Raw genomic sequence first — 21,804 nt, forward strand, 5'->3', positions numbered from 1 at the left:
CTTTCAGTTGCTGTTTGTTTGTGGGCCTTTCTGTATGAAGCTTAGTCTTCAACAAGTGAAATGCATGCTCAATTGGGTTAAGAGCAGGTGACTGACTTGGCCATTCAAGAATTTTCCACTTCTTTGCTTTAATAAACTCCTGGGTTGCTTTGGCTGTATGTTTTGGGTCATTGTCCGTCTGTATCATGAAACACCGCCCAATCAATTTGACTGCATTTAGCTGGATTTGAGCAGACAGTATGTCACTGAACACCTCAGAATTCATTCGGCTGCTTCTGTCCTGTGTCACAACATCAATAAACACTAGTGTCCCAGTGCCACTGGCAGCCATGCACGCCCATGCCATCACACTGCCTCCACCGTGTTTTACAGATGATGTGGTATGCTTTGGATAATGAGCTGTTCCACGCCTTCTCCATACTTTTTTCTTGCCATCACACTGGTAGAGGTTGATCTTGGTTTCATCTGTCCAAAGAATGTTTTTCCAGAACTGTGCTGGCTTTTTTTAGATGTTCTTTAGCAAAGTCCAATCTAGCCTTTCTATTCTTGAGGCTTATGAGTGGCTTGCACCTTGCAGTGCACCCTCTGTATTTACTTTCGTGCAGTCTCCTCTTTGTGGTAGACTTGGATATCGATACGCCTACCCCCTGGAGAGTGTTGTTCACTTGGTTGGCTGTTGTGAAGGGGTTTCTATTCACCATGGAAATGATTCTGCGATCAGCCACCACTGTTGTCTTCCGTGGACGTCCAGGTCTTTTTGCATTGCTGAGTTCACCAGTGCTTGTTTTCTTTCTCAAGATGTACCAAACTGTAGATTTTGCCACTCATAATATTGTAGCAATTTCTCTGAAGGGTTTTTTCTGTTTTCGCAGCTTAAGGATGGCTTCTTTCACCTGCATGGAGAGCTCCTTTGACCGCATGTTGTCTGTTCACAGTAAAACCTTCCACATGCAAGCACCACACATCAAATCAACTCCAGGCCTTTTAACTGCTTAATTGATAATGACATAACGACGGACTTGCCCACACCTGCCCATGAAATTGCCTTTGAGTCAATTGTCCAATTACTTTTGAGCCCCTGAAATGAAGGGATTGTGTTAAAAAAATGCTTTAGTTGCCTCACATTTTTATGCAATCGTTTTGTTCACCCCACTGAATTAAAGCTGAAAGTCTGCACTTCAACTGCATCTGAGTTGTTTCATTTAAAATTCATTGTGGTAATGTACAGAACCAAAATTAGAAAAAAGTTGTGTCTGTCCAAATATTTATGGACCTAACTGTAGCTCACTGTCCATAGCCTTCCATAGTACACATGTAGCAGCCATCATGAGCTTAATTTGTCAGTGGTCTGTGTCTGACTACAGAACCAACATTGGCAGAATATTTTTTGATTGAGAAAGAGTTGTTTATCCATTGCCAAATACAATGCAGTGTTCAAACCACATACAGTAAATCTTCAGCCTTCTCCATTTTCCCTCTGGGTTGAACACATGTCTATATTTAAGCCAGTGTCTCTTGACAAAATTTAATTACATGGGAAGGCAAATGTACCTAACTGAAGGGTCACTGAGTGTGTGGATGTGCATTCTTTTCCAGTGCCTCAGAAATGTCAAGGATTGATCTGATAACAGGTTTATTTACTTATAACATAAAAAGATACCACATTCCCAGAATCATTTATTATGACACTATACTGTCACAGGGAGCCTTATTGTTTTGCATGCACAATTCATTTAATATAAAATATGAATTAAATGTACTAGTGTTGGCATCAGGTACTCTACATTTCAGCAGTGCATCCCGTGTTTGTATTTAGACCAAATTTTGCAGCACAGCTAAAGGTTGGTTTTCTTCTCCACAAATGCCATTTTTAAATACTGTATGTCAAATTTAAAATCAGAGACCTTTACATAGGAACAGTTTATAAATTCAGTGTCCAAAAATTGAAACCCTAAATGCAATACGTCAATCAGCAGCATGCTTTTTAGGATTTCAGTCTTTATACACAAAGATTCAGGTGATTGATTTTCTCTTTACTAGGATAATGATTCAAATATACAGTAAATTAAAAAGATGAATTTAATATGCATATTTATATGGTAATTATTTAATCTTTACTAGGAAAATGATTCAAGTACAAATAAAAAAGGGGAATTTAGGAGGCATATTCATATGTCAGTAATGGATTGCCCCTGATTTCAACAGATGACTATTCATGTTTTAAGCACTGCACGTTATTCACTGAAAGATGTTGTTGCTCCAATTCACAACTGCATTTGTTGTTGCTGATATAATTCCAGTTATCACAGGACACAATCACACAACATAACAGCATGTCTGGACTGTGGGAAGAAGTCTTACGTGAACATGACGTGAATAAGTAACACTACCAACTGCACATATATGTTTGCTGTGTTTTTAGCAAGTAACTACAAAAAAAAAAAAAAACCTACATAAAATCAGGAACTCATGCACACTTCTGTGTCTGGGGTGTAATTATTATTTTGAAATTAAGATTGGTTCTTTGAGGTAGCTGTGCTAAACAGTACTCCACCCTCCTGTCCCATTTATCTTTTGTTAAAGGTTTTGACTTCAGAACATTTATAAAGTTTGGGTATTCCATTTCACCATAATAACAAGTACAGAGTAACAGCTTATGTTCATATAGTTTATTTATTCACAGGTACATCACATCCTTTTAACATGCTGTTAAGTAACCAGTAGTCATTTATGAACAGAGATGTGAATGTGACCAAAGTACTCGTAAATGAAAAAAATAAATTACATACCCATAGCAAATATTAATGGGAAGCACATCATAACAAATCAATGCAACTAACCATATTCTATTTTTAAATACCAATTTATGAAATTATTTCTACAAGGCACAGACTATACCCAATAATGTTGTTCTGCAATATTCATACAAAACGTTAACAATGAGAACAATAAATAAAAAAAACACATCTGCTAAATTATACAGTACTTTGGAAATGAAGACATGTATTACATCTGGATCATAAATATTAAGAGGTGTGGCATTTCCCTCATTTACTTATGCAGCACGATGTTTAAAGATGATTTACGTGAAGCTGTCTCCAGCCTATTTATAATCCAATAAAGCAGAGAAGGTTACTGACAACCTAGATATCTTCATTCATATGATTTACCCAAGTAGGCAAAAGACAAAGTTAGTGCACTCTATGTGTCTCATTTACACAATGAAATAAAATAAAGCTTGGGTTAACAAGCACAACAGAAAATGACTGCCACACCCAGAAGGGAAAATACAAGTGCAACACTGTAAATAAGTTCTGAGAATCTTAAAACTCATTATTTTTATTTGAATATTTTAAGATGTAATGTACTTCAAAACACTTCAAATACAAATATTATTCACTTATGAGGACTTGTTCTGCAAGGTGAAGTGATCTTAATTTGTCCCCAAACTAATTTCAAATGTCACAAAATGCAATACACTTGAAGTGAAGGGAAGAACACTTTACATTTCTTTTTTTTGTTTTTCTGTTTGGTGACATATATCAAAAAACAATTTGCCTTTTCACTTCTGAAAACACCATAGAGTCACAGCCAGAATTATAAAATTCCAGTAACTGACTGTAAGTAGATGAATAATATTTAAAAAAAAAAATAACTTACAAAAATGGAATTCCAATCACTCATTTTGTTCAATTCTGCATACTGTTTGTGCCTTTCAAACTGTTTAGCTTTACATGAGATAACTATGCGTTCTCTAATTAAATTATGGACCTTAGACTTTAACCATTACACTATTTAAGCATTTGGGAAGATATGGCATATTACAGTGTGTCACAAGGATGCAATTAATTAAATTTATGCCTCCTTATTAATGCTTTTAAACATAACGTATGTGCAATAAAATAATAGTTGGTTTCATGTACATGGGTATGAGAAATTAACAATAAAGAAAAAAAGTCTTTAGTCTGGAATGACTCTTAAATCTCATTATAAGTGAGAAAGTATGGCTAAATTGTAGTGTGCCATAAGAATGCTTTTAATCTGTTGGCTAGCAAACAAAAAACAGTTAAGTAATAAAATGGCTAGCAATTTAATATCAGCATTATGAGAAAAAGAAAAATCCCTGGTTTATTTTAATTTTGAAAACTATGAAAATTCCCTACCTATACACATTATTTCTCTGCTGAAATTGTGAATTTTATAGCTAGAAACTATAGGCAAGTTTTCACAGTTCAATGCTGCCTTATAAGACAGTATACACTGTACAGTACTTTTTCATTTGTAATGTAAACAGAATGAGACAGTTTTTCTTGTTTCACATTTATAGTCCACAATTGCAATAAATAAAAATACACATAGTTCAGAGGCAACACCCAAAATTGATACCTACTAGGTGTATTTAACAAAAAAAATTAAAAAAAATTAACATAGCAGCTATCTGAAAATTACATTGCTCCAATAAACCGGCAAGCCATCCATCCATTGTCCGACCCGCTGAATCCGAACACAGGGTCACGGGGGTCTGCTGGAGCCAATCCCAGCCAACACAGGGCGCAAAGCAGGGAACCAATCCCGGGCAGGGCGCCAACCCACCGCAGGACACACACACAAACACCCACACACCAAGCACACACTAGGGCCAATTTAGAATCGCCAATCGACCTAACCTGCATGTCTTTGGACTGTGGGAGGAAACCGGAGCGCCCGGAGGAAACCCACGCAGACACGGGGAGAACATGCAAACTCCACGCAGGGAGGACCCGGGAAGCAAACCCGGGACTCTTTACTGCAAGGCAGCAGCGCTACCACTGCGCCACCGTGCCGCCCTTCCGGCAAGCCATTATTTATGTTATTTAGTTACATTATTTATTATGAACATCATTTTCTTCCACCTTTAAGACAGCTACTTGATGAGAACTGATTATATTGCAAAATATTAATGGCATTGATTAAACAATGGTGAGCACCTGCTGTGACATTACTAAAAATGTAGAAGTGAACAGCTCTGTAGGAAAAAAAACACTGTGGTCACTCAATATTGTGTATAGTTAATAAAAAAAAAAATCAGTAGCTGAGCCAAGAATCCACTGACCCAAACAAGCCCTTTTTTCATTCCGTTTCCCCCCCCCCCCCCCCCCCCCATTTGATCAAATATACTGAATTCTACATTAGAACTTTAGTGTATCACTTAAAACAGTCACTACATTAAACATCAGTCTAAAAATGTGGTCCCATACCTGTGGGTAAAAGAAAGGTTCATAATGTGCAGTATTTGTTCCAGTGTTTATATTAATCCTAAAACTCAAATTTCTAAGCATTGCTATAACTCTTAAACCTAACCAATACTGATGACATAAATTATGTTGATATTGCCTTTCCTTACATGTGCAAACATTTTCAGAATTAATACACTGGTGTACTGTGTTTTAGGAAATCAAAAACAGAAAAGTCTGTTCTGAAGAGTAAGGTGACAGAAACTGTATACAATGTGTATGCTCTTTTTCTGTCATGGAGTTTCAAACACAATGAAGTTAAACTAATGTGTGTGTCTAACTTAATTTTCACCTTACCCTGTCCCCCCATAAGTATGTTATGTCACCCAAATAATTACAGAAATGTCTTAAACAAAAGAATCTTTCGAAGTGTGTGCGTAATGTTATTTTCTCACTATGGACCCTTCCAGTATTTAAAAAGTAGCTAATAGAAAGTATAATTTTTATTCAACCGTCTTAATTTATTTTATCATTTTCATTTAATTAACCCAAATATAGTACCAGAAAGCCTATTAATAATGGTATAGTATTTAATTGTATATGGTCCTTCAATTTCAGACTTCTGTGGTGCTGAGAAACACTTGTATATTCTGGATAAACTTTGAAAAACAGTGTTACCAGATCTTTTTTGATTCTTTTCAAACTGGAACACTGTTTTGTTTTTTTAAAATAACAAATTCCTTCTTTTCAACCTTTACCAGTACCTGTTTACTGAGTACTTGTTTATTTACACATAGATATTCTCTCTCTCTCAAGGAAGAATCCTCAGGATAAACATTTAATGACACTCTGACTGCAGCGTGAACGTATGTGTGTGTTGTACGGTTTCTACATCAAGTATAAACATTTTAAATTTGGCACCCAGATAGACACTTCACAATCAAAAAACACTGGTTTTATGATGTAATGGTACTACAATAATTTACTAAAAAAATATTCAACATAAAATTACAGTGAATAAGGCCAGGACTCCATTTATTTTAAGAGGCTTCTTCTTGATCAATATTATCATGGGATACTTCATTTATTCTTTCAGTGCCAGTAAAATGTCAGTAATGCTGTCCACCACATAATCAGGCACCATACTCTGCGTTTCTGGGGTGTCACGCTCCATATAAGCTTGTGCCTCCTCAAAAGTGGACACCCCAGTTAAGGTCAGCATCGTTGAAAGCCCACAGTTTGAACCAAAAACAATGTCTGTTTCCAGCCGATCACCAACCATGACTGACTGGGCAGGGTCAACATCAAATTGGCTTGCGATGCACTCAAACATGAACTTGCTGGGCTTTCCCACAACTATGGCCTTTCGGTTGCTGGCAGTTTCCACCGCTGCAGTTAAACTTCCAGATCCTGGAGGGTTAAATAAATGACAGTGTTATTGTGAATGGTAGCATCACCCTCTGCTAAATGTTTCCTGGTTGTTAGTTAAACCATTAGTATGACTTCAAGAATGGTTACTGTAAACAATAAATCATTAGTCATTTTAGATTTTGTTGAATTTAGAAAACAACTTAGTTATAAATACTAAACATAAGTAGATATCACTATTGTTTAGTCACCATCTAGCAACTTTCCTAGCCCATTTAAAACAAAGAAGGACTTATGGGCTCTACACCAGCACCGGATTCAAATCTTGGCACACTTGACCCACACTGGACCAATTTAGAGAGTGCAATCACCCTACCATGTATATCTCAGAGATTTGTTAGGAAACCAAAGTACCCCATGAAAACCCAGTATAAAACCCACTAGCCTGAGGTGAACTTGGAGTTGTTGAGCTGGTAATTGAACCCCCCCCCCCACCCTGGGGCTGTCAAGGCTATGCTACCACCCTAGTGTAACATCTTACCATCTCCTTCTCCAAATTACATCAAGAAAATTCCAGTTTTCTTAATTATTTAGTTCTGTGTCATCATCCAATAGCAGATTTATACTACAAGACTCCATGATTCTAAATATTTATGAAAGGTTTTTTGAGAAGGACATGTTTTCTCTCCTGTAGTCCTTCTGGGTATTTATTTTATGCTTGAGCTGCTTTGGAAATTAGTAAATATTCTTTTTGACTTGTCTTCCCTTATGTTTTACTTCCATGTTAAAGGAAGCTTTGGTAATAGAATCAAAAATTCACTATCGAAATAAGGTTTAGATTCTGATTCTGTTGATGCTGAAAACGACGATTTTATCTTGGTGTCTGTATGGCTGTCCATGGAAAATCAAAATTGATATACACATTTACAAATTTTGTACAAAAATCATGCTTTATTTGCGTTGTGTAGTGCTCCTGGAAGACTACATCCTAGCAAAGACAGAAAAATTTAGAACAAGCAACCCTGAGTGCTGTGACCCACAGTATGTACAGTACAACGATGACGTCTGAAAAAATTGACATATCTTCTTCAAACAAGATGCGCCGTGTTTGTCTTGTTACAGGCTCTAGGCCTGACGTTTTTTGTCCAGTTTGGTTCAGTACTTAACCTCCATATCATACAAAGACCATTTGACCTACATGCTATGATAACTGATGTAGGAATTGTTTAATAATTTAAGTGGGATTGTTGAAGTCTGCAGCCCTGCTGAGTTACAAAATTTTTACACAAATACTTTTTGAGAAATTGTGTAATTTAAATAGAACTGATTTTTTACTTAATATTGTGTAATTATTAATATTACTTAAGGTGACTTTAAAATGTCACATGCCAGTGACATTAAACTGCTCAGAGAATAGGTGAATGGATGGATTTAGAAGATTTGGATACTTTACATATGTTTATATACACTATGTTATTTTTCATGCGTAGAGAGTACTGGGAGGTTTATGTGGCTTACTTCTGGTCAAACATCCAGTTGGAAGTAAAATGCTTATCTGCCAATTTGAAAACTTTCTACACCAGCTTGCTGGATCTTTGTGACAGACACTATTTAATAAAGAAATTGCTTTACATCAAAAGTTAAGTAACCTAAAGTGATTAAACATGGATGTTCATAGGTTATATTTGAATGGAAAACAACTGCCCAAGCAAAAAGTGTTAATACCACCACTACTGCATAACAAGAAAACTGCATTTAACGGCCGTTTGTGCTTGAAAAGCTTAAAAACTAAAACGAATGGCACTGCATGTATAAATGAATACGACAGTTCAATGCCTAAATGATTATCACATCAAAAATACATTGCTGGTCTATCCATTTCCTAAATATGTTTATTCTGACTCAAGTCTCACGACCAATTCCAGTCACACAGGCTAATAAGAACAACAAAATGTGTGAGCCTAAGGAGCTAAGTGACAAGAAGCAATTATGCTAAATATTAAAAGGGTGCTTCGATAATGAACTGCACCGAGACCTTAACAGACCATGTCACTACTTTCCAGGCACTGACAACGCAACAGATATATCCCTAAACAAATACTTGCATTATTATATAAACGTATACATACTGACAGGCACATCCCCTGGCCTGAAACTGAGAGAGGCATGTGAAACGCATTTTCTGTACAAAAGAAATAATGACTGTGCTCATGCCCTAATCCCCCACCACACCGGGGGGCATATCACTGAACAACATTCATTGATGCCTGTCTACCCAAAAACAATGAAGCGTCTCTCCAAAAATGGACCTCTGCATACTGTCACCATTTGCACACTAGACGAGTAAAATCAAACTCCCTGCTTCAAAATACTTAATTCAAACGTCATATATTATAATTTATTGCGTCGACGCGACAAAATGAATCGCATTCGATCAATCCTTCACTGACACAGTAAAAGCCTACTTGCCCTTTACCTGGAGTTATCCTGCCACCTCGGACCGGGTGCCAAGGGTCGGGATCTGTTGACACAAACAGACATTCGGCATCCCGAAGATAGCAGCAGGCTTTCGCTAGTTTAAGGAAATTCAGCTTCTCGTCGTAGCCCACCAGAACCGCTTTGACATCCGATTCCAGCGGACAGTCAGAGATGGTCTGCCCAGGAACGTCCACTTCCCCTTCTACAAAGGGCACCCCAGCTTCCTTCAGCTCCTTCTGCACCCCATCGCCACCGATCACGTACACTCTACCCTGCAGACTGGCGAACTCCTTCAAGTATACCGCCGAGCAGTAGGCCGAACTGAAAATCTCCTCCTGTTCGACCCCGGTAAACCCAAGCCGCGAAAACTTCTGCATGTACAGCTCCCGCGGCCTGGTGCAATTGTTGGTCACGAAGAACACTCTTTTGCCTTGCTGCTTCAACAAGCTCACTACCTCCGGTGCGCCAGGGATGGCCTTTTCGCCATCCCAGATCACCCCATCACAGTCAAAGAGAACGTTGGCTTTTGCCTCCAGAAGCTCTCTGATCTGCGCGCCTCTAATTTTCTTGCAGCTCCTGCTGCCCACTGCGCCAGCCATTCTGGAGCTGTGTCTGTGTAGCCGGGCGATGACGTCACCACGCCGACAAGCGCGGGCCCCGTGACTTTGACCCGAGCGATTTACAGATGGGGCTTTATCAGAAGCATGACTTAATTAAACGATAGCAAGGAAACGATCCGCAGATTGGAGCATCTCCAATCTATTTACACCACCTAAAATGAAAGGCATTACCTGTCGAGTCAGATGAAGGCCCGCAGTTGGTCTGCCCTTTTCGAGATGGTTCGCCAATAGCGGACCTCTCGAAGCCATTCATTCTTGTTCAGTCCAATAGCGGTTCATAAAGGAAGAGACGGAAGCAGGAGCGATACGTTTCGGTGAGGGAATTGGCACTTCTTGGCAAAGTTGCCGAAGGAATACTACGCTCACAAACAATTGTACATGATTTTGATTGAATGGACTACAATCAGATTACTTAAAATGTATCCCCAGCATTATATCTAGGAATAAATACGTTAATGGGGTCGTGGAGGTTTGCACGATGAACTCCAGCGATCCTTGTTCGTACACCATTTGATGTCAGAAATGTACACTTCTTCTTTTACAGTCCTCATCGACTTATTATGACAGTTTTGCTAACTTGATATTGAGTAGATAGATATGAAAAAATCTACAAAGCTACACTGAAAAGATAATAATGGATTTTTTTTTTATGTCGAAACAACTGCTTTTACAACCATCTTTGCCCAGTCTCCGTCATACCGAGTGCTTTTAAAAGTCAGGATAAAGTAAGTAACCCGATTAAAACAGAAACCTGTATTCTTAAAAAAAATAAATCTGTGTTTACATGTGCGAGTCCACCTTGGGAATTAACCCTTGGCAAAAGTTAAACGTCATGTAATCGGCCTCCGTTAATCCAAAAACAAGCATGACATCAGTGTGTCCCAAGTAGTATGGAGAACGTTATTTTTCAAGGTAATTTAGTTATATTACTCTTTACGTTCAAAAACATAATTATGTCATACAGTTGCTCATTATAAATTATAATGCGTTATAAACAGGGTGTTACTTTTATGTTAGTTTCTCTTCAATTGTATTTAGTATTAGCGTGTTGTACCGTGTTAGCCATTATGGATGGAATGAGAAGTCAAGCAAAATGACACCTTGTATTGGCTAACTGAACAGATTACAATATGCAAGCTTTCCGGGCAGCTCGGGCCCCTTCTTCAGGCAAGATGTATCACAAAAACTGGTGTTCCCTGTATTTATATATACAGTACATTAGGAAAGAAGCAAAATCTTTAAGTGGCACATCTTCAATGTTGAAAAGTAACAGACCTCTCCAGATTATGATTTATTTAGCAAGAGAGGAGAACAAGATCTTTTGACAAGATAACTGCCCAACAAAGTCTTTTGAAGACTCTGTTGAGTTTTCCTCACAATGTGGATCAGTAGTCAAATTGGTTCAGACAGAGAGAATTAAACAGTTCTCATATCTGGTCATAAAACTCTTGTCTCAATTTAAACCATGTTGTAATGTGTTAAATTTTAGCATCAGTTTAACTTCCCATTTTTTTCTGTCCTGCTGTGTCTTGAAGTTGCCATAAGCACTGTGACTTTAAAATCCTTCTCACGGTGTCCATTGCTGCTGTAGTGAGGTCCTCCTACAGGAATATCTTTTTTGCCATGCTTACTGTGAAACCTGCGTGAATTCATTAATTGACGGAGTGTTTGTCAAATTTCTCCCACACAGAGTGCAGTGTTAGGACATTTCATACATAGAACTGAGTAGACCACATTAGCTGATCTGCAGGAAAATGATTCATTTATGCGATGTTCTTGTCATTCTGTGTGTGAAATGTTCCAATACTACACTCTATGTGGGAGAAACTCGACAAACACTCCGCCAATGAATGAATTTTCACATTAAGCATGGCAATAGAGATGATCCTGTAGAAGCTCGCTCCAACAGCAATGGACACTGTGAGAAAGACTTCAAAGTCACAGTGATTGCGGGAACTATCTCTCGGTGGAGACCGTAACTTCATAAGGATATTAGAAGGTCAGGCTTCACTGGACCACTCATTGGTAAATTGCATATTTCTGAGCACATAGCCACCTTATTGAACGGAGAAGTGTCTGTGTGTCCATCCAGTTGCTATGTCTCTGTCATTCCAAAAGATGGCACATCACAAATATTTGTAGCAAAAAAACGTATTGCATTTGTCATTCCAACAGTTGGCGCATCATGAACATTAACTCTGCTTTTTCCAATCCCATACAAAATGGCATATAATAGAGAAGTATGCATTGCATGGTGTAATGCAAGCATTAATGCTGAGGCCCACGTTGATTACTTAGATTTCAACCCATCTTAGATGGATGTCACAGTCAATTACTATATACTACACAAAATGTATAGTAATGTATTAATAGACATTGTGACTTGTAGGGGGCACCACTGAGCCCCCAAACCCTCCAACACACCAACACAAGTTCTAGGTTCAAGTAGTAATTTAACAAATACCTTCACAGGTTATTCACCGACACAGCATAGGCACAATTCCTCCTATACTCTCTATCTTTCTGTCTTTCGTCCTCTCCTTTCATTCCTCCAGATGAGTGTTGTCCAGCTCCTTTTCCGACTCTGATTCACCTGGATGAGGTTGAGAGGCTTCCTTTATGCCAGTCCCAGGATTACTTGGTTGGAAGCACTTCCAGGTCAGATAGAAGTTATTTAAACTGGGGATGGTCTACCCCTGCAGCTCCCCCTGACAGTACCCATGAAACACAGCAGCCCAGGAAGACTGACACCTATTGTATCAGGAGGAGCAAATAGTCCATGTAATTGGTGTCCCCCTGTCCTTTCATTAAACTGGCATCCCGGCCCAGTAAGCAGCCTTGAAGTATTCCAGCCACAATGCCTGGTGTCAGTTAGGTCCATAAGTATCTGGACAGTGACACAATTTTCAAATTTTGGCTCTATATGCCGCCACAATGGATTTGAAATTAAACAACCATTATGTGATTGAAGTGTATACTTTCAGCTTCAATTTAAGTTTACCAAAAATATCGTATGATCCATTTAGGACTGACAAACATTTTTCTGCATAGCTTACCCATTTCCTGGGGCTCAAAAGTATTTGGACAAACTAACATAAATATAATGATCATTTTCAATATTTGGTTGAAAATCGTTTACAGTCAATGGCTGCCTGAAGTCTGGAACCCATGGCCATCTCCAAGTGCTGGGTTTCCACTCTAGTGATACTTGCCAGGCCTTTACTGCAGCTGTCTTCAGTTGCTGCTTGTTTGTTGAACTTTCTGTCATAACTTTTGTCTTCAGTAAGTGACATGCATGTCCATTTGGGTTGAGATCAGTTGATTAACTTGGCCATTGAAGAACATTCCACTACTTTCTGCTGAAAAGCACTTGGTTTGCTTTCACAGTGTGTTTTGGCTCATTGCCTGTCTGTACTGTGAAGTGTCGTCCTATCAGTTTTGCATAATTTTTCTGAATCTGAGCAGATAGTACAGCCCTGTGCACTTCAGAATTCATCCTGCTACTTCTGCCAGTAGTCATATCATCAATAAACACCAGTGACTGACTTCCATTTGCAGCCATGCATGATCATGCCATAAAACTGCCCCACCATGTTTCACAGATGATGTGGTATTCATTGGATCAGGAGCCATTTCTTCTCTTCTCCATACTCTTCTCTTTCCAACATTCTGGAATATATTGATCTTAGTTTACTTTGTCCATAGAAAATTGTTCCAGAACTGGACAGGCTTTTAAAAATGCCTTTTGGCAAAGTCTATTCTAATCTGTCCTTCCTAAGCTTGAGGATTGCCAATGGTTTGCACTTTATGGTAAACCCTCTGTCTTTACTTTCATGAAGTCTTCTCTGAATTTTATTTGTGGCAATGATAGGCCTACCTCCCGGAGAGTGTTCTTGGCTTGGCTAAATGCTGTGAAGGGATTCTTCTTTACCAAGGACAGAATTACGCAATCATCCAGCACAGTTGTCTTCTGGGGTTTTCTGGACCTTCTGGTGTCACTGAGTTCCCCAGTGTGTTCCTTCATTTCAAAAATGTACCAAATGGTTGATTTGACCACTCCACATATTTCTGGTATCTCTCTAAAGGGTTTGTTTTGTTTTCTCAGCCTAATGGTGGAATGTTTTAACTTGCATGCACAACTCTTTGAGAGTTCACTGTGACAGCTTTCAAATGCAAATTCCACACTTGGAATCATTTCTAGACCCTTTACCTGCTTAGTTGTTAATGAAATAATGAGGGAACTGCTCCCATCTGGATATGGAACAGCCTGTCAGTCAAATGTCCAAATACTTTTGAGCCCCTGAAAATAGCGGGACCATGTATAAAATGTCTTTTGTTTTTAAACTGTTCATATGATATTTTTGGTAAACCCCTGTGGAGATTCAGCCTGGACACAAACAGGCAGACACCGATAGTTCCAACACCCATGTATTTATTTATAGTTTTGTCCTCAATAAAGTCCCGCACAGCACACAGTGCCCCTGCACCAAACGCCCTTAAAGTCCAGGCCTTCCAATGGACCTTCCTTCCTTCACTGCCTCTGTTCATTTTTCCTGAGCTTTGTCTTCTTCCTCCCGACTCTGGCTAACGACTGGAGAAAGGCGGCCTCTTTTATATCCACCCGGATGTGTGCCAGGTGCCCTCTGACGATGTTCCTGCGGCACTTCCTGGTGTGTTGGAAGTGCCGCATGAGCACCCGGAAGCACTCCGGGTGTCCCTGGTATTCTTTCTAGCAGCACTTCCGGGTGTGGCAGAAGTGCTGACATCCAGGGCTCCTCACTCCTCCGGGCGCCCCCTGGCGGTGGCCACAGGCCTCTACAGGGTTGAGCTTCCATGCTCAGCTCCCGTGGCCCCCATACAAACCAGGGTGGCCCCCCTCTCGTGGTCTGGGGGAGGCAACCCCCAGCCGACTGCCACACCCCTTAAATTAAAGCTGAACGTCTACACTTCAATCACATAATGATTGCTTTATTTCATTGTGGTGGCGTACAGAGCCTAAATTATGAAAACTCTGCCACTGTCCAAATACGTATAGATCTAACTGTACGTATGGTACACTGTCAAGACACAAGTCATTTCAATTTTCAAATGGCACTGTACATCCCCACACACATTTGTTTTACCTAACAGAAGACATCTTGTTTACTTCTGCTGCCTTTGCCACCTAATGAAGAAAATTACATTTTGTTGATCTAAGAATAACAGTTAAATCAGATGCAAGTGTTGTAAGCGCAATGCACAAGCGGCAATACAGACGCTGGCTGGTGATGGATGCTCAACTACTTTGTGGTAGTCATATGCAAGAATTCCAACTTCCATATATACATTCAGCAGAACATGGCGCATTCATAAAAATAAATGGTGCATGCCTCGTTGAATGAGGTAATAGCTCTTGAATGGCCTCTGAATTTGCTGACAGAGACCGTGGGGGCCCGGTGGCAAGCTGGTGTCAAAGTTACAGTAGGCTGTCTTCAGATACCTCCGAAAGTTAATATTCCTTCATTGCTGATAAGCACTCATTCCACAGTAAACACCCAGCTTTGCTCTAAATTTAACAAACATGTATCTTTCTATTTTCATCTTGACAACTTTGTTTCCTTATCAGTCACTAAAACTGATTCTTACCACTGATGGCGGGATGAGCAAGTAAGAATAAGTGACACATTTTATAGGCCTGGTAAGTGCCTACAGAAATAAAAATTCTAAATTATATTTCCTTCTTAATTAGTTGACAAGAACTAATCAAAGGGCCAGTAAAAATCTTCTTGAGAGCTAAATTGAATAACTGAATTGAATACGCCTCTACACCGAACTCATTCTTCTGGACCTGTGAGGTAGCAGTGCTTACCATGACACTGACCACTATAAATATGCAGCGTACAATGAGCAATGAGGTGTCAGTTAAAAGAAGAATTAGAGGCAGGGATTTCTTCTTGGATGAATAACAAAAATACAATAACTGCATGTCTTCTGGTATAATTTTGGGAATGTCTAATGTACAAGTACACAAACTAGAATGGGCATTTCTTTTTCTTATAAGGCTTTTCAAAGTAACTAAGTCTTATAAAGTGCTGATTTTTTTTAACAAAATTCCATCTAGGTGTACTGCTATTTTCTGCCATGTACATGTTAAATGTAGTTTGTTATAGAGTGCCATCTTGTGGCTTGTGTTACACATCACATCCTATCTCCTGTTTTATTTTCAGACTTGAGTTTACATTTAAAGTTTTTTTAAAAAGACTATGGGGCTTTGCCCCCTGCTCACTTTGCTCACCAACCCCTGTGCCTGCGCTACATGCTAGCCTCTTTGTGGTTCTGTCGCTCGCGTATGGGGATGCAGTTGTACAATTTAAACTGATTTTTATTTTCATTTATATTTTACTAGACAAAGAGCCCGTTTCGACAACATAAGATGAAACGAGCACAAATGGAATAGTAATAAGTATAAGCACCATAAACCTGATATAGGTGTATTGAATGAATGCGTAATTAGGCCTCGAGCTGTAGTCGAAATCGCCTTTCAGGCCTCTAGAGCTTTAATCGAAGTCGCCTTTCTCTTTGAATTTTCGCGGCTGTAAATCCGCGGCCTGCTGCGATGTCAGACTCGTCAGGTTTTTCGGGCAGCTGCGCAGAAGGCGACTACGCATTCGGCTTCAGACGGACGTGAGTGAGTGAGTGAGTGAGTAGGCTGGCGAATTATATATAAGATATTTTGTTGCATATGCATAATAGAACTATCTGTTTTACATTACAGTGAGTAATTAACCATATTAAAAAAGAGTAAAACGTAATAAGTTGAAAGCAAATTATGTTTCATATTGCATTAGAGTTATTTGTTGCGTCATACGATTTCGTCCTGTTTGTCTTTGAAATTGACATGCAAATACTTTTTAACTTTTTCAGGGCTGATGTTGACTTCTGTCAAAAGGAGGAGTTGACGATGGTAATCAACTGTAAACTGTGACAAAACCAACTGTTATCTTTTAGTTGGACTCTCGTTGCTAGAAGGAAAGTTGGCTTCACTGGTTTGACCGAGATTTCCTGGGCTCGTGTGAGTAGTACGGCACAAACAAGAGCAAAAATGGCACTGACATAATGGCGAGAGATCAAAGCGAATGCGTAAAGCTAAATACTCTGTGGACGAAGCTTTGCCTATTATCTCTGAACTGGACTATGACTTTCCGGACTCCGATTTTGATACAAGTGATCGAAAACGAATGTGAGGTTCCAGCTTCAGCTGACTGGTCCCCAGCTAATTGTGGTGGTGCTGAACAGGTTCATGTAGCTGACATGCCTACGACAATGTTCGCCAGGAGGACTGCCACTTAACAATGGTAAGAGGTAGAAACCAGATTGCAATACACTGCAACCGTGACCCCTGCTTCTGCTGTCCCAGCCACGCGAAGACAGCCTGGCAGCAAGCCTGACACACATTCTTGGCAAACTGGCAGCTGCAGCATGCAGCAACAGATGTTTAATGTTGATTTCTGTGTGAAACCATTGCTTTTCAGAAACTATGTTTTTTTGGAAAAAATATTCAGCCCTCAAAGAGCAAAACTCAGTAAAAACTATTTTTTAAATTAAATTTTCGTCAATATCACATTGAATTTTGATTCTTTGTTTGGACTTTCATCGTGACAATGCAACATATAACTGCCCATGATTGAATATCGTTTCTTTCTCTCTATTAAATAAAATTACTTTTTTGAACGTTTGGCTTTGAGATTTATTAATTGTCTTTGCAAAAGCTATTCTAACGGGAAACTGTTAACATTTTAATATGAATGGCATATCAAGATCTCCTATGGTATCTAATGTTATCCGCGGGAGATGTACTGCATTACCTTTCTTGGATACATTCTTCTTTATACAGTAATTAGTGTTAATGGTTGTAGATATTCTTCGGGATATTGTAAGTTGATGTTTTCATCTTCCACATCTTCCCATCTGTTTCAGCATAGTCTATTGATACGCATTTAACCAATTTGCTGTGTAACCAATCATCATTTTTGGCGTTAATTCGTTTGACTTCATCATTTCTCGGTGATAAGATTGCCTGTGTACTCATTTTTTCTCTTGATAACCCTTTGTGATGAAATTCTTCAATAAGATTTGGACATAATACGTCTTCTTTATTTGGGAACTTAAAGTGAGGAAAACATTGACATTTATAAGAGCTGAGAGAGCAGAAACTGTGTCTGTCAAAAGCATTCACACAAATGAGAGGTGAGAGTACCGTGTGTGGGGTTCAATATTGTTGAGAGGAGGGCATGACTTGAAAAAATCTCATGGCCAAGGTCTCAGCTCGCAGGACTTGAAAAAATCTTCCATCCAAAAAGTCTTGTCTTGTTGCAGGATTTTTTTTATATAATAGAGATATTTCTATAGATTGTTGAATAAGCGAATCATTGTTTTCAACTGTACAGAATGGAAAAATACAGTTATGTCTGATTTTACATACACTCGTAATGTGGCTTTGTTATGATATACTAGTTTGTTTATTTTTCTGTTTTCTATCTTGGAAACTACATATAGTCTATCTAATTAGCCTTCCATTTCCTGAACCTTTTTTTTCAGGATAAAGACAGTAATGCAGCAACCAACTTAGCATAAGTGCCAGTCAAAGATAGGGTACAAAACACACACTCATATAATTATTCTCATTGAGACATTTAAAATATGCAATGAATTTAACGTAACACACATCTTTGAGGTCTGGGAGTTACCCAGAATACTCACTAAAACCAAGTATAGACAGAAGGTCTAGGAATCAAAGCTGGGAATCAAACTCAGATACAGTGGTGTGAAAAACTATTTGCCCCCTTCCTGATTTCTTATTCTTTTGCATGTTTGTCACACAAAATGTTTCTGATCATCAAACACATTTAACCATTAGTCAAATATAACACAAGTAAACACAAAATGCAGTTTGTAAATGGTGGTTTTTATTATTTAGGGAGAAAAAAAAATCCAAACCTACATGGCCCTGTGTGAAAAAGTAATTGCCCCCTGAACCTAATAACTGGTTGGGCCACCCTTAGCAGCAATAACTGCAATCAAGCGTTTGCGATAACTTGCAATGAGTCTTTTACAGCAGTCTGGAGGAATTTTGGCCCACTCATCTTTGCAAAATTGTTGTAATTCAGCTTTATTTGAGGGTTTTCTAGCATGAACCGCCTTTTTAAGGTCATGCCATAGCATCTCAATTGGATTCAGGTCAGGACTTTGACTAGGCCACTCCAAAGGCTTCATTTTGTTTTTCTTCAGCCATTCAGAGGTGGATTTGCTGGTGTGTTTTGGGTCATTGTCCTGTTGCAGCACCCAAGATCGCTTCAGCTTGAGTTGACGAACAGATGGCCGGACATTCTCCTTCAGGATTTTTTGGTAGACAGTAGAATTCATGGTTCCATCTATCACAGCAAGCCTTCCAGGTCCTGAAGCAGCAAAACAACCCCAGACCATCACACTACCACCACCATATTTTACTGTTGGTATGATGTTCTTTTTCTGAAATGCTGTGTTCCTTTTACGCCAGATGTAACGGGACATTTGCCTTCCAAAAAGTTCAACTTTTGACTCATCAGTCCACAAGGTATTTTCCCAAAAGTCTTGGCAATCATTGAGATGTTTCTTAGCAAAATTGAGACGAGCCCTAATGTTCGTTTTGCTTAACAGTGGTTTGCGTCTTGGAAATCTGCCATGCAGGCTGTTTTTGCCCAGTCTCTTTCTTATGGTGGAGTCGTGAACACTGACCTTAATTGAGGCAAGTGAGGCCTGCAGTTCTTTAGACGTTGTCCTGGGGTCTTTTGTGACCTCTCAGATGAGTCGTCTCTGCGCTCTTGGGGTAATTTTGGTCGGCCGGCCACTCCTGGGAAGGTTCACCACTGTTCCATGTTTTTGCCATTTGTGGATAATGGCTCTCACTGTGGTTCGCTGGAGTCCCAAAGCTTTAGAAATGGCTTTATAACCTTTACCAGACTGATAGATCTCAATTACTTCTGTTCTCATTTGTTCCCGAATTTCTTTGGATCTTGGCATGATGTCTAGCTTTTGAGGTGCTTTTGGTCTACTTCTCTGTGTCAGGCAGCTCCTATTTAAGTGATTTCTTGATTGAAACAGGTGTGGCAGTAATCAGGCCTGGGGGTGGCTACGGAAATTGAACTCAGGTGTGATACACCACAGTTAGGTTATTTTTTAACAAGGGGGGCAATTACTTTTTCACACAGGGCCATGTAGGTTTGGATTTTTTTTCTCCCTAAATAATAAAAACCATCATTTAAAAACTGCATTTTGTGTTTACTTGTGTTATATTTGAGTAATGGTTAAATGTGTTTGATGATCAGAAACATTTTGTGTGACAAACATGCAAAAGAATAAGAAATCAGGAAGGGGGCAAATAGTTTTTCACACCACTGTATCTGGAACAGTTGAAAACTGTGCTGTTCTTTTATTTGTCTGAATTAATCTTTGGTTGATGTTAAATACATTATTTTCAGATGTAGCAGGGGCCATTGATTGACTATTTTGTGCCTAGAACTAAAACCACATGAAACCCTGGAAGACATGTGAAAAGTATCCATCCATTGCAATAAGGCAACACTTATCTTGTGGCAGAGTCAAAGGGGAAAGAGTTGTGAACTTTAGAGTGGGACACTTGAATTTAATAAATAGTCGGCTGTTTTAGGATTAGTGAAGAACACAGTTGACATTTCTTATTTCTCATTTACTCTTATTTAGGTAAAAACTCTTTTATATCCTGTGTTCTACCCTTGATTTGATGTGACTTCCATAATACAGTATGATAAAATCAGGAGTATCAATTTCAAAATTTCAACTTTGACCTGTTTTAATGTTATTATTCTGTATTCTGTATATATATGTTTCGATGTTCTTTTTACTAGTTTGTTAAATCCCTTTTATGTTGAGTTGAATATAAGTTACATTTTATTACAATCTGTTTCTGACCATTTTTCTCTCAGGTTCTGGATTCATTTCTGGGGCAGCGTCTCTGTGGTTTCCGGGACACTAACACTTAATGTAGTGACCCCTGGTATCTTTGCCCTCCTGAATGCTATGTTGCTGGTTCTCTCATACCACTTCTAGGCTGCTTATCTTAAAGGTACAACAAGGTTTCTCTCATCTCCATTAAGATTTGTCTGCTAACACATAATGAACTTCCGGTCAGTTGTCACCCTTAAGAGAGCAAGGAACCATTTACTACCATGTATAGGAAAGAAGGTACAAATACATCCATTTTCCAAACCGACTTAAGCAGAGCAAGCCAATAGGGAAGTTAGAGCCCATCCAAGTAAGCTTTGAGTGCAACGCAGGAGCTGCACCTGGGCGGGGTGTACACACAAAGATATCTCTCTCTATATATAAAATCCAACGTCTGTCTGTATGTGTGTCCGCTTTTTACGAGAGAACTACTTAACGGATTTAGATTGTCTTTTTTTTCTATAATTTGCTCGAACATTCCAGTTGATTTTGCGACCTCTCTCATCGCGCTATGTATCATAGTTCGCTTTTGGTACTGATTTATTTGGGCAAATCCAAGAGACACACAGCGGGCCGTGGGGAGGGGTCCTCCTTACTCACGCGTCTGCCTCAGGGTGTTCCTTACCTCTGCTTAGCTAGCGAACGAGAGAACTACTTAACGGATTTAGATCGGGTTTTTTTCTATAATTTGCTTGAACGTTCTGGTTGATTTTGCAACTTCTCTAATCGCACTAAGACTCATAGTTCGCTTGCGGTAGCAATATATTTGCGATAATCCGAGATGGAGGCTGCGGGCCGAGGGGAGGGGGATGCGTGATGTCATGAGTGGGGAACCGGGTAGGGACCTCCTCACTGTCCTGTTTCACTAGTATCCTGGCGGAGCTGCAGGGGACAGCAAGTATACAATACTACAGTGAGGAACATAAGTATTTGAACACCCTGCGATTTTGCAAGTTCTCCCACTTAGAAATCATGGAGGGGTCTGAAATTCACATTGTAGGTGCATTCCCACTGTGAGAGACAGAATGTAAAAAAAAATTCAGGAAATCACATTGTATGATTTGTACAGAATTTATTTGTATTGCACTGCTGCACATAAGTATTTGAACACCTGAGAAAATCAGTGT

General features: G+C 39.2%; 1 protein-coding gene across 1 annotated transcript; it reads right to left on the reverse strand.

Moving 5' to 3' along the window:
* Positions 1-5,137: 5,137 nt before the first annotated feature.
* Positions 5,138-9,882, reverse strand: pdxp (pyridoxal (pyridoxine, vitamin B6) phosphatase). Its single transcript, XM_028805511.2, has 2 exons — positions 9,058-9,882; positions 5,138-6,623 (listed from the first exon to the last, which is right to left on the reverse strand). The coding sequence occupies exons 1-2, from the start codon at positions 9,656-9,658 to the stop codon at positions 6,298-6,300; spliced, it is 927 nt and encodes a 308-aa protein (XP_028661344.1). The 5' UTR covers positions 9,659-9,882; the 3' UTR covers positions 5,138-6,297.
* Between the last annotated feature and the right edge of the window lie 11,922 nt (positions 9,883-21,804).

This window comes from Erpetoichthys calabaricus, chromosome 7, assembly GCF_900747795.2.
Source record: "Erpetoichthys calabaricus chromosome 7, fErpCal1.3, whole genome shotgun sequence".
Classification (NCBI taxonomy): domain Eukaryota; kingdom Metazoa; phylum Chordata; class Cladistia; order Polypteriformes; family Polypteridae; genus Erpetoichthys; species Erpetoichthys calabaricus.

What these genes read in the sequence shown, in the direction of transcription:
- pdxp (XM_028805511.2), bottom strand. Translation starts at nt 9,658, where the DNA reads ATGGCTGGCGCAGTGGGCAGCAGGAGCTGCAAGAAAATTAGAGGCGCG. An exon ending in AGGTGGCAGGATAACTCCAG is followed by an intron (nt 6,624 to 9,057) that starts GTAAAGGGCAAG and finishes TTAACCCTCCAG; the next exon opens with GATCTGGAAGTTTAACTGCA.